General features: G+C 51.7%; 5 protein-coding genes across 5 annotated transcripts; 2 read left to right on the top strand and 3 right to left on the bottom strand.

The window, feature by feature from the left end:
* Positions 1 to 30: 30 nt before the first annotated feature.
* On the bottom strand, positions 31 to 773 carry BDV38DRAFT_250507 (uncharacterized protein). Its single transcript, XM_032054957.1, has 2 exons — positions 179 to 773; positions 31 to 112 (listed from the first exon to the last, which is right to left on the bottom strand). Exons 1-2 carry the CDS (start codon positions 490 to 492, stop codon positions 49 to 51), a joined length of 378 nt encoding a protein of 125 aa, XP_031912107.1. The 5' UTR covers positions 493 to 773; the 3' UTR covers positions 31 to 48.
* An 843-nt stretch (positions 774 to 1616) lies between these two features.
* BDV38DRAFT_118881 (cytoskeletal protein-binding protein SLA1) lies at positions 1617 to 5697 on the top strand. Its single transcript, XM_032051090.1, has 5 exons — positions 1617 to 1942; positions 2123 to 3427; positions 3517 to 3547; positions 3607 to 5460; positions 5514 to 5697. Exons 1-5 carry the CDS (start codon positions 1745 to 1747, stop codon positions 5537 to 5539), a joined length of 3414 nt encoding a protein of 1137 aa, XP_031912106.1. The 5' UTR covers positions 1617 to 1744; the 3' UTR covers positions 5540 to 5697.
* Positions 5698 to 8602: 2905 nt separating this feature from the next.
* BDV38DRAFT_284285 (uncharacterized protein) lies at positions 8603 to 8995 on the top strand (the record flags this gene model as incomplete). Its single annotated transcript, XM_032060224.1, has 1 exon — positions 8603 to 8995. The coding sequence occupies one exon, from the start codon at positions 8603 to 8605 to the stop codon at positions 8993 to 8995; it is 393 nt and encodes a 130-aa protein (XP_031912105.1).
* Positions 8996 to 9672: 677 nt separating this feature from the next.
* BDV38DRAFT_250503 (uncharacterized protein) lies at positions 9673 to 11057 on the bottom strand. Its single transcript, XM_032054956.1, has one exon. It carries the CDS (start codon positions 10990 to 10992, stop codon positions 9907 to 9909), a length of 1086 nt encoding a protein of 361 aa, XP_031912104.1. The 5' UTR covers positions 10993 to 11057; the 3' UTR covers positions 9673 to 9906.
* An 862-nt stretch (positions 11058 to 11919) lies between these two features.
* On the bottom strand, positions 11920 to 15938 carry BDV38DRAFT_272320 (uncharacterized protein; the record flags this gene model as incomplete). The annotated part of the gene is made up of 8 exons (XM_032057467.1): positions 11920 to 14141; positions 14601 to 14602; positions 14653 to 15144; positions 15206 to 15288; positions 15347 to 15426; positions 15477 to 15514; positions 15574 to 15611; positions 15690 to 15938. 8 exons carry the CDS (start codon positions 15936 to 15938, stop codon positions 11920 to 11922), a joined length of 3204 nt encoding a protein of 1067 aa, XP_031912103.1.
* Positions 15939 to 16339: the final 401 nt, after the last annotated feature.

The following is a 16339-nucleotide window of genomic DNA, read 5'->3' as shown; positions in this document are numbered from 1 at the left end:
CCTCGTAAACAAATCCAACGATATCCAACAGCCAATACACCCTAAACATCAACAAACTGGCCTCGGCCTTAAAAGGCACAGAGTATCATCCACATCGCGACCAGTCAAAAGACTAATGCACCATTAGTACTGCCCAACCAACCTACCCAGCAAAAGACGACAAAGAGACATAACATACGACCCGTATCTACCCTGCGGTGTCCGCCCAAAACACCGCCCAAAACACCGTCCACAGTCACACCGTCCATAACCCCCATCATCAATAGAAATAGCCCTAACCGCACCTCCAAGCTCTGCCAGGAAATCGACCACTGCCTTCCTAAACTCTTTTATGCTTTTGCGTCGGGTGATCGGCTTGACCGTCTGCGTTTCCGCTTCTAGAATTTCTGGGGGAGAAGAAACTGTGATGATGGTGCTAGTTGGCTTGGACCTGGAGGGTCTGGATAGACGGTTGCGGAGGGATTTGAGGGAGATTGGGTAGATTTGTGTCATTCTTGTTTCTGGGTGTTGGTAGTAGTAAAGGCCTTTGGTTGTTGAATCTCTGGCGGTTTGTGCTGGTTGCGTGGATGGTGTGGTTAAGAGGGAGGAATAGCATACAAGGGATGTGGAATGTCATGAGGAATGTTGCTCGATGGCGGGGTTATGAGTTTGTCACGATGATGGTGCCCAGTGGCGATTATTACTGCCTACTGCTGTGTGTAGTTTGGGATGATGCAATTGAGCCATGGATGGGGGAGAGGGAAGACGTGTGTCTGACTCTATCTACCTCGTTCAGGGCTGAAGAGTGTGCTTTTTGTATGTTAGCCCCCGCTGAGTCTGTGGGGGATAGATGTATGAGTCTATCTGAGGGAAATGAATGAACTTGTTGCATGTACTTCTCATCTGAGGGCTATTTGGGTGTATATCGCATTGTAGGGTATTGGTATAATGTACGGAGTATGGAGTAACATATATACAACTGACAATGGGGGTTAATACGAATAATCGTGATACTTGAGGGTCATTCAGCCCTATCTCTTTGGTACATCTTATATTGTTCTTCATCTGCCATGTCAAGCCAATTAAGGCACCATTCGATGATCTATCAGGTTGTAGGGATCTCATGACCTAGAATTTGGCTGTATTAAGGACCGGGTATACAAGAAAGGAAGTTCGGATAAGAGAAGAACTGGTTGATAAGGCCGTGCAAAACGTGACCGAGCGCCTCTGATGCCTAAGGCTCCACCCCCTCACAGCCTCCACTGGAGCAAACCAAACCACCCGAACGGGATCGGCCAACTTCCTCCATTCTCTCCCTCTGGTGTCTGTCTCTCCCTGAAACTCTCCCAACCTGACCCTTACTCCCACATTTCTCTCGTTTCCTTCATCCAACCCCGCCCGGCCAACGGCTCTCACGGGAGTTCTCTCCGTTTCGCCCTCTCCTCATCCTTCCCCCTCCTACCCGACCGTTGCGGTGCTTGCGGCCTCTGGTTCGACATCGGTACCTGAAGTACTGCCACAGTGCCACTGCGTAATTGCCAAGCCCACCACCCACGAACTAACTAATCCCCCCCCGACCGACCCATCGACCGTCGCCCGACCTTCGAGTCTACTGTCCGCTATCTCCCTCAGCGCCCAAGCGGGAACACCATTTGGATACACGGCCACCTAGGACCGCTGCTCTTGGGAGCAGCAACTACAACGATACAACTCCTCCTACTATAGCCGGAACCCGATCCCGGTTTGCCAGCTGACGGCACCCACAATGGGTTTCCTCGGTGTGTACACGGCCCTTTACGACTACCACCCCCAGGCGCAAGGTGAATTAGAGCTTCGCGAGGGTGACCTATTATACCTCCTCGAGAGCAACGACGAAGACGACTGGTGGAAGGCCAAGAAGAAGGCGGAGCATGACGATGAGGACGAGCCCGAGGGTCTTGTGCCTAATAACTACATAGAGGAGGTAAGGGTGCATTCTAAAGCACTTTGCTTTTGATTTTGGAATTAGAGGAGGCATCGTTGTTGCCCTCCGGGTCTCCCGTCTTCTGCTCGGAGGTGGTGGTTGTTCCCACCTTCAGGGGTAGAGAGTGGATCACTGTTGAATCGGACATTTACTGACTGTGGAACCGAATTGAATACATAGGCCCAACCAATTCACTCAGCCAAAGCGCTTTACGACTACACACGCCAAACAGATGAAGAAGTATCCTTCTCGGAAGATGCAGAATTGGTGGTGTACGACACATCGGACCCGGACTGGACCTTAGTCGGGGTCAGCGGAGATTTCGGTTTCGCCCCGGCAAATTATATCGAGATTGTTGAACAGGCTGCCCACGCTCCCGCAACGTCGTCTGTGCCTTCTCCCCCCGCCGAAGCCGCACCTCCGACCCTCCCGCAGCGCCCAACGGCGGCACCGACGGAAGAGGCCAGTAGCCCTGCCTCAAGTTCGCCCATCGACACCGTTCAGAACCCAGCCGCCGCGGCGATTGCTGATATCATTCACAAGCAGCATGCAGAGCCCCAAGCCACCAGGGCAGTGCCGCCACCCCCGCAACCCCAGTCATCGTATGAGCCCGAACCAAGCTATCAGCGGGAGCCTTCGCCCCCGCCGCCGGCTCTGCCACAGCGTCCCCCGTCCCAGCAGATATCTCCGCGTGTAGAGTCTCCCCGGTCCCCAGGTCTACCGCCACGTCCGCCACAGGTTACCGTGGCGCAGGAGCAGGATGCCAAAGGACACGTGAAAGAGTCCCCACCATACAACAGAGTCGGCCCAGCACCCCGTTCTCCTTCCGGCTATCACATTTACAATGTGAACGAAATGGTTGAGGTGATGGGCAAAAGGAAGAAGATGCCCACGACCCTGGGTATCAACATTGCCACGGGGACAATCTTCATCTCGCCGGAAGATGATGGAGAAGAGCAGGAATGGACAGCTGACAAGCTGTCTCATTACTCTATTGAAGGGAAGCATGTTTTTGTCGACATGGTTCGCCCCAGCAAAAGCATTGACTTTCACGCCGGCGCAAAAGACACTGCGCGGGAGATTGTCGCTGCCCTTGGTGAAATCTCCGGAGCCTATCGCGCAGAGGGCTTAAGGGAAGTCATTGCGGCTGGCTCCGGCGGTGGAGGACAGAAGAAGGGTCAAATCCTCTATGATTTCGTGGCCCAGCAAGACGACGAAGTGGGCGTTAGTGTTGGCGATGAAGTCATCGTCCTTGACGACACCAAATCTGAGGAATGGTGGATGGTCCGGCGCGTGAAGAATGGAAAGGAGGGTGTAGTCCCAAGTAGCTATGTCGAGATCACCGGCTATGCTTCCAGCAGCCAGCCATCTGGTGTTGACTCGGGCTTGTCAGCAGTGGAGCGAAATCGGCTCGAAGAGTCAAGGTTGGCCAAGGAGGCTTTGCGCAAGTCACGAACCGATTCAATTGATTCGCCCCGTGCGGAGGTAGGCGCTTGCCCGTTGGCTATTTGGCCAATATCTCAGCATGGTTCCATTGGAAACGCTAACAGTTGTGTTTATTATTGTAGCATCAGAAGCGTGACAGCCGAAGCAGCCAGAAATCGAGTAAGTCCCCCTTTCCTCCTTCCCTACGTAAGGTATTAGTCATACTTATGAACCCCAAGAGCCAGATCCAAGCAAGACGAGACAATGGACCGATCGCACCAAAACCTTCACTGTAGAGGCCCAATTTATCGGCCTCCAGGATGGTAAGATCCATCTCCACAAGATGAACGGGGTCAAGATTGCAGTCCCGATCCCGAAAATGTCTCTTCAGGACCTGGAATACGTTGAAAAGATGACTGGAGTGTCACTGGACGAGGATAAGCCACTCTCCGACATCAAACGTCGTTCAACCCAGCGAGAACCTGAAAAGCCTCGGCCTTTGGCCGAGAACAAGCGCCCTGAACTTGCTGGAGCTTCGTTCCAGCAGTCCGATTATGATTGGTTCGATTTCTTCCTGAAAGCAGGAGTCGGTCCACACCAATGTGAGAGGTATGCTCAGAATTTCACCAAGGATTCGATGGATGAGAGCATTCTTCCGGATATTACCCCAGAAGTACTTCGCACGCTTGGCTTGAAGGAGGGCGATATTTTGCGGGTGATGCGACACCTGGATACCATGTTCAGCCGAACCGGAGCCAAGTCTAAGCTGCGGAATGTAAGCTTCGGTGGGGAGGAAGTTATCAGCAATGGCGAGGACGGTGGTGGTCTCTTCGCGGGTCCGGGAGGCGTCCTGCGCAACAACACCCGCAAGGGCAGACCAGCGCCGGCCGTCCAGACTGGAGATGTGGTTGACCCCAAGGCTTTCGAGCAGAAGGGAGACTCCGACGACGCAGAGCCAAAAGAAGCCTCTCCAACGTCTGCGGCCTCGGAAAAGCCCGTCCAACGCGGTTTTGATGACGATGCATGGGAGGTTAAGCAGCCGAAGCAGACTGCTCCCGCGCCAGCTCCTGCTCCTGCTCCTGCGGCTCCTGCCGCTGCAACACCGACTTCCCCCCCTGCTGCCGCCTCGCCTTCGACTACGCAGCCATCACAGCAGCAGCTTACCGGGGCGATGGCAGACTTATCTGTGCTTCACCCTCCCCTACAGCCAACCCCTACCCAACCGACTCCCGCTTCACAACCTCCGCCAGCCTCCCAGGCCCCCGTTATTCAGCCTCAGCCGACTGCTGTACCCGCGCCTGCCCCCCAACAGCCACAGCAAACGGGTGCTACCCCCGGCTTCTTCTCTCAACTGGGCCAACCGGCACAGCAGCCGCTCCAGAACCCCGCGCAGGGATTCAGTCCCCAGGCCACTGGTTTCCAACAAGCTTCCAGGCCACGTCCGCAGCCTCCTCAGACTATGGGACAAAATTCGCTGCTTCCCCCTCCGCCTCAGCGACCGCTTTCTGCACCTCAGAATTTCCCTCAACAGCAAAGCTCCTTCGGTCTCCCTCCACTGCAGCCTCAGCTGACAGGGCTACCTCAAGCGGGGCCCCCACTTGCTGCTCCAGGTCAGAGTCTGGGCGAACTCAACCAGCAGCGATTCCAGCAACCACTCCAACCACAGCCCACCGCGTTCGTGCCTCAAAATCAGTTCCAAAATGGCCTGATGCCACAACCCACTGGATTTCAACCACAGTCTCAATTTGGAATCCAGCAACAACAGCAACAGCAGGCTGGCTTCCAGGGACTTGCACCTCAACCTACTGGCTTCGGTTTCCAAGCACAGCCGCCACAACCAATGCAAACCGGCATTAACTCCGTTCTTCCCCAACCCCTGCAGCCCCAACCCACCGGTATGAATGGTGCCGGTAGCATGCCTTACACCACGTCACCACCGCCAATCCCACCAATTCCTCAGCAGCCAACAGCTGCACCTCTGACCCCACAGAAGACTGGGCCGGCACCCCCAATCAGGTTTGGTGTCAAACATGACGCACCCAAGAAGCTCGCTCCCCAGCCGACAGGTCTCCGGGCTAATCTTGCACAAGCCAGTGAGTTTCACCAGCAATGTATCCTTTTAGCGGCTACTAACCATGTCCTACAGCGCCCACGAATCCGTTCGGTTTCTAATCTGAACATGTATATAATCTCTTTTTTTTTTTTTGCTTTTGCGGCACATGACACATATCTTATACAGTATTTACTCTTCACATCGGCGGTTCCACACGCTAACCATAAATAATCGCGTCTTCCTACCTCTGACGCCGTAATGCGTACTAAAACTTCTTGGTCCATCAGATCGATTCACGCAGTCATGTTTGGAGCAATGTCCCGCATATTTCCTTCTGACGCAGCTTCCGCAAGCTAGATTTGCACTCGCTTTTTATTTTGTTTTCCATTTTCCCCCTTGGTTATCGTTGTTATCGCAGTACGTAATCCTTAAGATATGGATTTCTCACCCGTTCTGGGTTTCTTTTGTCTTCAACTGGTACTTGGTATTTCCGATGACCTACCTCAGGTTGTCTGTCTCTATAGAACGTTTTCTTATCTTAATGTATGTTTGGCGACTCGGGGAGATTTCCTTTTTGGTGGATGGGCTCCTGAACTGTGCCCTCATACGCCTCTCTAGGGTACCAACCCGATAAGTTGTATGGCTATTGTTCTCGTCACCCATCTCTTTCCCTAGCTTTCTTAGTCACATTGTACAATACATAGAGGACTGCCCTAATCAAAGCCATGACAGGGATCGTCGTTCACAAGGTAACTAGCTACGTTGGAAGCGGAGCACCGCAGGCCAAACCTGTAGCTTATACAACAAAGTGTCATAGACGCGTATAATACCAAGGTAGCATGGTGGAGCAATACTTGCATGGAGAGATACACCTTTGACATCTAACGTGGCCGTTTGTTGGATTGATAACGTACGAGATATGTGTACATACATCCTGTCCACATCCTATTTGAGTCAGACTATACACAACTAGCACAGCATGGCAACAGAATGAGCACTATCAGTGCCTTTGTCTCGATAGTTGTAATTGTCTTGAAGCATGGTGCAGTACAGGCCGGAGAAGCGCACGCTGGGTGCTTGCTTCATAATCACTCGGAGCTCACGTTGAGAGACGAAATCAGGGAAACAATGACATCAGTCCGGATGGTTTGTGGTATGAGTCTCGCTTTGGGCTACTTATAGTACCAATCTGCGAGAGGCCCCGCGGTTCGGGCCCTTCCTTTTTTCCTATTTTTGCCCAAGCTTCTTTCTCCCTTTGTCTTTTTTTTTTTTTTTTATCAAAGCCGCTCTTCTCTCGCCACCTGATCCATATGTATAGCAGCTACCTAATGATTCTCGGGTAAATAGAGCTAAACACCAATTTCCCAAAGGGGGGAATAGGACTAGAATGAAACATCGGTGTGATAACTAATCAGTATAGAAGAACCTGCCACATCCTCGTATATGCACGCCCATTTGCATATCACACCGCGTTGTAGAGTATCAAAAGCCGGGAATGGCGTCTCGGAGCCCGGTAGAGGAAAGGGGCTGTGGGTTTTCAACCTTACAAAGCAGAAGAATGGTATCGAGCGATAGCGGCAGAAGGAAAAAGAAACTCCGGAGTCCTTGGGAAATTAGCCAAACTACAATGAAGCACCCGAAGCTACTCGTATGACTCGGGGTTTGACTTGTGTGGGGTCAATAAAAGGTCTGGATCCGGCCCGGCTCGGCTTCTGTTTTCCTGTTTTTTTGAGGCTAAATTGGTGCGGGGATTACGAGCCTCAGCCTGAAGGATTGCGTTTAGTGCCCTTTATGCGTCCTGGTCTCCGCTACGTTAGGAAAGTGATCGCTCAGCATGGCGCTTCGTGCATACCAAATGATCTTCAGGGACCTCGGCTGGGATGCTTTCCCACCCCTTGAGCTTGTTCTACTGCTTGGATGGTTTGATCTGCACTAACACCTCACCTTCATAGCCTGGTTGTTGAAACTGTCCTTTGGCTGTTCTACAAAGACTGGCAAAGTTGGGAGTACGCCCTGTGGGAAAATGGCCACGCAGACGTATGAAGAATATTCTTGAAGATTAATCGGCTCGCTGCTCTCCACGATATCTACTGAATCAGGACCTACCAGGCTACCTGATGTGTAACTGTTGCATCATTATCGATTACTGATCCAACGGAAGAGAGTTAGAAATGATGCCAAGCCAATGGCATCTCATCCATCGGCCAGTAGGGCTCCACAAGGGTACCTACTCTTGCCTTTTGGGTCATCGAGGTTTGGGGGCCGTTGTATATCATTCAACAAGTTTCAGGGCCCATTGAGCGCTCAAAGAATAAGCCATTGACCAAGCCTCTTGGTATGACAACTGCGGCGAGTAGAGACCCTTCAATCGCCGTCGCCATTCCTTTACCCCCGACACGAGACTAGAAGCATTTGTGGGTACTACAGCCACGAGAGACTTGGAAGAAGCTGGACAAGCGGCAAACGCCGCTGACTCGGGTGCAATAAGGCTTATGTCCGATCAATCCTATGCATTATCGCCACTCATATCTGTTGTCCCGCTGAGGATATTCGCCAGGGCTATGCACACAGTAGCCTTTCTACTGGTCTTGCCTTTGCCGGCCTCTCCCTGCCATAGGATCCTCCCCATGGAGGAACTACTTCCTGTTATTGAGTCGTCGGCGGAAGGTAGACATCCGAGGCATAGCATTACCTGTTCCATCAGTGATCACCACGACTATTGACCGGGCGATGTGGAGTCTACTCTACAGTGATCCTTCGATCAGTGATCTCCACTAGCTGTTGGGCATTTTGAGATTACCATTGGACAGACATCGAGCTGTTCCTATTTAGGTATGTCATCTAAGGCACGAGTCAGGATATCCTCGCAGGTACCCATTGAGGCTGCAAGTCCACCATCAAGAAAGGATCCCTGCAGGGCGACCCTGTAATGTAACGCTCCTGGCAATGAGCGATCTGATTGCCTGAACATCAACCCGGATATTGACCTTGCCCGAAGGATGGATCAGACTGGACCTGCCCGCCATAGCTGAATCCGAACCCCGATGACCAAATCAGATCTTCAACAAAGGATATAAAAAGGGACCTCCCATCCCTCGAAACCAAACCCCCATCATCATCACAGCAACGAGCTTCACTCATCACAAGAACAAAACAAAATCAAAGGATCAATCCTCGCAAAAATGCAACTCAAAACCCTCCTCTCCACCCTCCCATTCATCACGGCCGTCCTGGCCAACCCAGCCCCTGTGCCAGCCCCTGTGCCCGGCACCGTCGCCGTCGGATACGGCCAGCAACTCCAGAACAACGACCAGGCCAACCACTGGGTCGTCTGGATCGAGGGCGAAAGCGCCTGCCCCAACACTCGAGTCCTGACCAGGCTTACCGACAGCCCGTGCGACCAGACCTTCTATTTCAACAATCAAGCCTACCACCTCGCCGACTGCGGTAGCGACAATGAGCCCCGTCGTGTGGTTCAGCCCGGCGGTGGTTCCGCCGGCTGCTCTCGCGATAACCGCAAGATTACCTGCCACGGTAGCACTCACGACATTGTGAAGCACGGCAAGTGTGGTTAAGTGGATTGAGGTCGTGAAAACGAATACATGGATGCGTGGAAACAGGGGCTGTGGAAGTGCGGTTATGTCCGGTTGAGCACCTGAATGGGAAGTATGACGCATGGAGATAGAGACTGTGGAAGAGAAGGAGGACTGGACTAGTTATGCTTACGCCCTTGTTCTTGGCTATGGTCTTGTTGTTACATGGCAATAACCTGCGCTTGATGTCATGGCCTATAGTGTTCAGTTGAGATTGAATGAGATGGATTTTGTCTTCAATTTGTGAGGTACCAGTTGTATGATACCTAGACAGAACTCAACCAAAACCTTGTACATGGTCACGGTAGATAAGAATGCTCCCAGTAATATCTGCACAATTATAGTATCCCATTATGCAATATCCTTATCCAGCATAAGAATGAACCCGCGTTCGTGAAACCTGCCGGATCCGTCATGGCGGTACGGTACGCCCCCTTTAGCGCCGGGAGGGACCGTCGGAACCAACGATGAACTTAACATCCGCCCGGAAGCCCGGAAGCACAGACTCGCTCTATTCATTGACTGGATGGTTACATTGGCATTGGAACTGGGATGATCTTGTGAATGGCTATAATGAACTGTCTATCGATTTATTGAATCATATGCCTGTACTCTGTACAACCGGTTTTGAGGGCTTGTATACTAATCCAAGTGAGAGTCCAACACAGCATACGAAGTTAGTTCCCGGACAGAAGGATTTCAGATATATATAATCCTGTCCGAAGATCCGGGAGTCTACCCGTATCACGTCGTCCATCTCAGTCTCTTGAACTTGGGATATACAATCGCGATAATTAATACTGGTACAGTTATTTACTGAAGAACACTATTAAAGTGTTGAAATGAATTCTCTACCTAATAGCGCATTATTACACCCTTAGTATAGCTCTCTCTCACCTCCGCCTCAACTGAAAGGCCTCGGATCCCTCCCCATCCCCCATCTTCCCAGCCTTCGCCTGCCTCAACCCAGCAAGTTCATATGCCAACACAGCGCGACAACACACAACAGACGCAAGAAACCGCCCTGCGTTCGCGAGTGCATCTTGAACTGAAATGAACAACAAGCTGGAAAGCACCATCGTCCCATACAGGATATGAACCACCGCGCCGGTGGAGACGCACCATGAAAGCAGGAGAAATAGATATGACTCTTCGATCTCGTCGACGTCCGGAGGTGGAGTAGAGTACAACGATGGAGTTATTTCCCGGACGAGATATCTCCGAAACCAACTCGGCCGCGCAATACGGGGTTCTTGTACAGGGGTTCGGATAACGCGGTAGCGGAGTGAGAGAGCGATGGTTCCCCCGATATGAATGAGGGCGATGATGAACGCCCAAATGAGTGGCTGCGTGGTGACTTCCGTCGCGTAGTTGCATATGCACTGGATGCCTAGCTGGTAGCAGACGGTCGCGATGTTCGCGACAGCGCCTAACGCGACGATATACTCGAGCACTGAGATGAGGATCCATGTGCCCCTGCCCGGTTTGGGGATGGGTATCCTTTTCTTGATCCCGTCGGCGCCGAGGAGTGCTTTCACGTTGGGGTATTCGAAGGGTCGGTCCGGTAGCACTGCCGGTGATCCCAGGGCCAGACATAGCGAGAGGAATGGTCGGCCTGCGACCCGTGCCAGGATTGCTGTGTCGACGGTGTTGGAACCGAGCATGGAGAGCATGGTCGGGAGGAGGCCAAGGATGACCCCCGCGTTGGCCATATTGGCTTTCACATTTTCCGGGAGGTTGCTTAGCATACAAGAGACCAGGGGTGCGGTCAAGGCACTGCCTTTTGTCGGGTCATACCAGAGCTGGTATTCCGGGTCGAAGCCGGGGGTTTTGTTGAGGTAGTTTTGGTATTGTTCGGAACAGTTGTTGTTGAGGACGAATTCAATCTGCGAGCGGAATTGTTTGTACCAGTGCTGGAATTGGTCGGCGGCGGCTGCTGCCACGGCAGCTTGTATTAGGAGCAGGAGCAATATTCGCATGGTTGGGATATTAGTCTCTCGCGCTTACACGTAATCGTTGCATGGGATAAGGCGTTGGGGTGAGGTCAAGAAATTGTAACAGTCATTATCAGGAACTCTTCAGGGAGAGGTTCGCGTGGACAATTCCTCCGTGATTTGAAGCAGGGCGCTAAAGCTGCCCCCCCTGATGATGACGAGTCATTGTTACACTATCTTCGTATTAGTTTATGCATTCCTGACCCGCGTGGCGGCTTAGCTTATTCTTTGTGTCGATTATGAACCTCTCTCGGATAGTTCGACACTTAGTTGGACGAGCAATCTCAGCCTGCCGTATAGTGTGTCACTGAAAGAGCCTATCAGGGCCATTCTCTTCGGGCCAGCTGCTCAGTTGGGGATTGAGCACGTCCATGGACCGCACCGTGACAGCTGGAGCTTTGACGCAGTTTCGTCGTGTCATTTCACTGCCTAGGATTCTTCCACAGGCTAAAGCCAAGGCCACTATTGCCCTACAAATGCCGATGCCAAGGTCCCAAGTTTATCACACGCTTCACAACCGCGCTAGGGCTCCGTAACCCTATCTCAAGGTTTATCTGGATTCATGTATACACGACTCCTGAGAACCTGTCCAACATAAATTGCAGGAGTGCCCTTATCCCTCTGAGATCAGGTTGACAGAGCATTTCAGATGAAGTAACTACGGCTTTTTACGTGAAAAAATCCTCTAATGCTAATACAACGCCCACCTCGTAATTCCAAAGGGGTCGTAGAGTCATAACGTCGGTCATAGATACATAGGATAAATGTACAACTCATCTTGCGCACTAAGGGGTATATGCAGATATTATCAGGATCGAAAAGAGCCAAATATAGAAAGGCTATCTTTGGAAGAAGCAGAGGCAAGGAGTGGTCGAAGGTGGAAGATGTACGGAGACGTGAGGTGAGCCGAGATCAAGTTTCTCCCCATAGCCCAAACACAGGGAGATCCTCTGCCATATAGAGCAGTCCGTTGTCTGAAAGAATCATGTCAGAGAGAGGTGTCTGGCCTCCGTTATCCGGCATTCCCGGTGGGCCAGTAGGGATAGTACCGCCTGGTGAACAACCGATTGGAATGCCGGTCGTCGTCAAAGTGGAAATGGCTGTGTCGTATGGGAAAGGTGAGGGCCCTTCAGCGGCACATAAGGCATCCCAGATGCCGTCATCAGGCTGGGCGGTAATGGTTGCCTGACCTACAGATTGGGAGGGAAGGGGGCCGCCGGCAAACTTGTCCGGGGATAGAGGAGACGGGACTGTTGCTTGATCCCCGCGGTTGGTTGAGATGCCGTGGTGGTTATTACTACTAGTTGAGGTTTCGCTGGATGGGCCTACTTCGCCAAAAAGCTGATCGACTTGTTTGCTACGACGTTCCATCCATTGACGGTTCCGGCGGCGGACGTATTCACCAACTGCGCCTCGGAGGTATTTGATGATTTGGAAAAAGCGGCAGGCATGAGGGTCATGCGGGACAAACAGCTCAAGGAACTTTTCGGCTTTGTTCAAGCCCTCCTCCAGTGGAAGTAGATTGTCATAGTCGGCAAAGAATGCGGCCCCTATGACAACGGCCGAGTTAAAAACGGAATTGATTAAGAATGGCAGCCTCCGCGGCAGGGACGAGTATTGAGAGAGGTCGTCCACGACGTTAAGACTGCGCAACGCGGAGTAAACGCATGCATCAGCAAAAAGCGAGATGCGCGAGTTGTTGGGTTTGCTCTCGGAAAATGCTGCTGACTCGGTCTTGTTTTTCACATACTGAGAGACTCGGAAGACCAAAAAGGGGCGAGTCAACAGAATAATCGACCAGTAATAAGAGCCAAATATGTGGGCTGCAGCCAAGGTATCCTCGAGAGTTTTGGCAGCATCAAGTCGCTCTGTCTGCATCCGTAAGAAGCTTGGCAGATTTCGGACCCAGGCGCGATGTTGATTCGAGATACTGTCTGCAACACCGATTGACACAACCTGCCTCATGTAAACTTCCGTAAGAATCCGCTCGAAAATACGACATAGCGAAACAACCGTCGAGGATAGTTGCTCGTCCGGCTGAAGGCGCGGTTGTGTCCCTGGCGTGGTGTTGCTATCGTGCGGGTCGTAGTCAAAGTCCGTCGTGGCTGGAGGACGACCCAAAGAGGCGCTGAGGAAGAGATCCATCATGCGTAGGCTTTTCCACACACGTTCCCGAGCACGTCGCTCTCGCGTGCAGAAGAGCGTGTTTGCATCTTTCCTGTGGATGCCGACCGCATATGCGGCGCGAAGAGCAATTCCAAGATTCATGAAGGCGCCGTTGCGCCGACAAGCACCCAACATATACATCGAAATCAGAACATATGACTGTATCGTGGAGATACTGGGGGTCTCAGTGAAAGCCGAGAACGCCAGCTGACGACCACTAATGAAGTACTTCTCCGCCAGGGTGTGGTTGGTGTCCGATACTTGAGCCCCAATGGCAAGCACCAGGTAAAATATTGAGCTCACAGTATCTTCATCGCCCGTTGGGTTCTCAATCCAATTAGCCAACCGCGGATGGAACTCGTTTAGGTCAAAGAGATCCAATAGGGGACTAGTGGCAAGAACATAATGGCGTGCCAGTTGTTGAGCTTCTTCATTACTCGGGGGCGGTATCAATGGCCCCGTTTGTGTAGTGGCACTACTTTGAAAAGCCTCAAGCATTGAATGGCGTGAATTATCTTCCGTAAGTTCGCAACGGCCGATTGACGAAGCCACTATGCGACGGACACTCTGGAGAAAGGACAAACTCGCGGAATCGCCAATATACATGAATTTTCCTTGTCCATCGCGAAGAAGCCTGGCCACCTTCGGTACCGGAGCCGTCCCATCTTTATCATCTACCACCTGTTGTTCTAGATCTGCGCTGCGATCTTCGAGGGAGTTCAGCAATCGGTCCATGGCGGTTTGTCTTTGCGGCGTAGGCACAAGGCGTTCGCTGAGCAACATCGTGTCTTTCGAGCTCTCGGAGGGCTTCAGCAAGCGGGCCGGCTTGTCCGAGAAGTGACATTCTGATTCTTTGTGACGTTGAACACAGATTGTGCATGGCTGCTCTCCGTTGCATTTCTGCTTCCTCCGCTTACAGCTATCGCACGCTCGTCGGCATCGTAGCCGGCCACCCGGGGGCGCGGTGACTTTCGGCATGACAAAGGGGGCAACGGATGGATATGATCACTGAATCTCAGGTTTAAATCGAACTTCGTAGCCGGCCGAGCGAAGTTGCCGCGAGTAAAGTAAATGCCGAATTGCCAAGTCGCGGGGGGGTCTCGGTGGTTATCTGATAAACAATCGCGATGAGGTCAGCCTACTCCGGCCAACTGAAGACCATTCAAGACATGACTCCTCGGTCTATATTAGGCGATCGATAATCACGGCTAGTAATCTTGCCGACGTGGTCAGTTGTGTCTAGCGAGAGAAACGGCATTGCGAAGAGGATTAACTCGGGATGGTTTGCTTTTCCCCAGAATAAAATGCGGAGCACAATCCGTGCCAGATTATTAAGCGTTGCCCAGACCGCCTGACGACATTGGTCTATCTATAGGTCGACACCCTATACCTTTGTGTATACTGAGTTGGAGAAAAAAGAAATTTACTACTACCTAGCTAGATTGTGCGCTCTATTACTTGCAAAAACAGACTATCTACTCAGGGCGAAAGGAGACAATCTTCCCCCATGTATCAGCCGTACCCCAAATACCATGTCGCAAGCACGACAGCTGCACAATCTGACTATGGTCGACAAAAAGGTTGACATCAATACCGAACTCCCGGATATACCAATTGTAAACCTTCGGGTCTGCAGCCTCGAACATGACGCGCTCTGGCGGCAATTCCTTCATGATCTTGGACACCACGTCAGTGCGCCAGGACTCCACATTCTCCGTGATGCCCTCGGACTCGATCATCAAGCGCTCAACGCCAGCGTTGAGGAATTTATGGCCCAGGTTGACCAGCTTTCCAGGGTCTGAAGTGCCAATCGCCTCCAGGCCGGATGCTGGGGTGTCTCCGCCGGCACCGAATTGAATGCCCAGCTCGGGCTTGGCTTTTAGCTTGTATGAGTGAACTTTGTCGACGAGGCGAAGCCAGTCGTCCTCGGGGATCGATAAGAAGCCGGATGAAAGCTCGATTATATCAAAACTGTAGTGCAGATTATCAGCAGGGTGAAGATGGTTCATAAATGGGTCAAATGGGGTCATACCCTAAGTCCTTGCACTTCTGGAGGTATTTATCAAAGACGGCATTTGTGTCAGGATGAGTGAGGAGGTGCTCGGCCCATCCACCCTACCCATCGAAATTAGAGGAAATCCGCTCTTAAGAACGATGTACAAGACAAACTCACCGTTGAGACATAAACGCCATGCTCATGAGCCAGATCAATCAGTTCCCTCAAGGGCTTCTCCTGGAACAGCGAAAAAGAGCCTACATCCGAGGTCAGGTCCTTGTTCGACATAATTCAACGCTGTGTTTACCTCCTGCAAACTTGAGACCATCCACATGAGTCCCCATTCTGTAAGCTGTACGTTAGCAACACGGATATGTCGTCGTTTTTCCTCATCCAGGACATACGTTTCAAGCACATCGGCCAAGTATCTCCTGCCCATAACCTGTAGTATATCAGACAAAGTCAGTCTAGCCGCAAATCTACAATACAATGGCAATTGCAAAAAGACAAACACGCATACCGTGTAGTACGGCCCTCTGATCTCAGTGACACCCTTGCTCCTTGGCTTCGGCGGTCTAGGGTTGGACCGTGCGAACCCGAATCCATTCTTCTTATCCTGGAGCAGGGTTACATTCTTCTGTGCAGGTGTTGTCGTAGAAAGATATCTGTAAGGTCCAGTCGAGCCTGCAACTTTCGGGACTTGTTCCGAGACAGATCGAAGAATGGCTTTCGAGGAAACCGGGGAGAGGCGTGGCATATTCGACAACATTGTGACTTATGTGGATATACTTCTAGTACAGCGGAAGATCGGAGATGGCGAAAGACAGAACAACCAAACTCGATTACTAGTAGAAAATAGATATAGATTCACCGAACTAGCCCATTGATCACGGGAATATATAGGGAGTTCACATCTAATTCGGATCTCAACTGTATTTTGTGGTGTGAGTGTTCCCTGACGTAAAGTGTATGTCACCCTGTAGTGGAGAAGCAAAGAGCGAATTATGGATGGATCGCCAACAGGGATCCCGCCATGAATCAGGGGTATCTATCGGTGAGTAACCCACTAATCCACTGCTAACTGAGTACGTACCCTTGGTTTGCCCCTTCTTTGATTCACTTTCGAGGGAGGATGGGGGTTGTCGTATTCACGTGATCGGTATCAGCTTC

The sequence above is a fragment of the Aspergillus pseudotamarii genome (assembly GCF_009193445.1).
Source record: "Aspergillus pseudotamarii strain CBS 117625 unplaced genomic scaffold BDV38scaffold_37, whole genome shotgun sequence".
Taxonomy (NCBI): Eukaryota; Fungi; Ascomycota; class Eurotiomycetes; order Eurotiales; family Aspergillaceae; genus Aspergillus; species Aspergillus pseudotamarii.
This window is presented reverse-complemented; position numbering and strand designations above follow the sequence as displayed.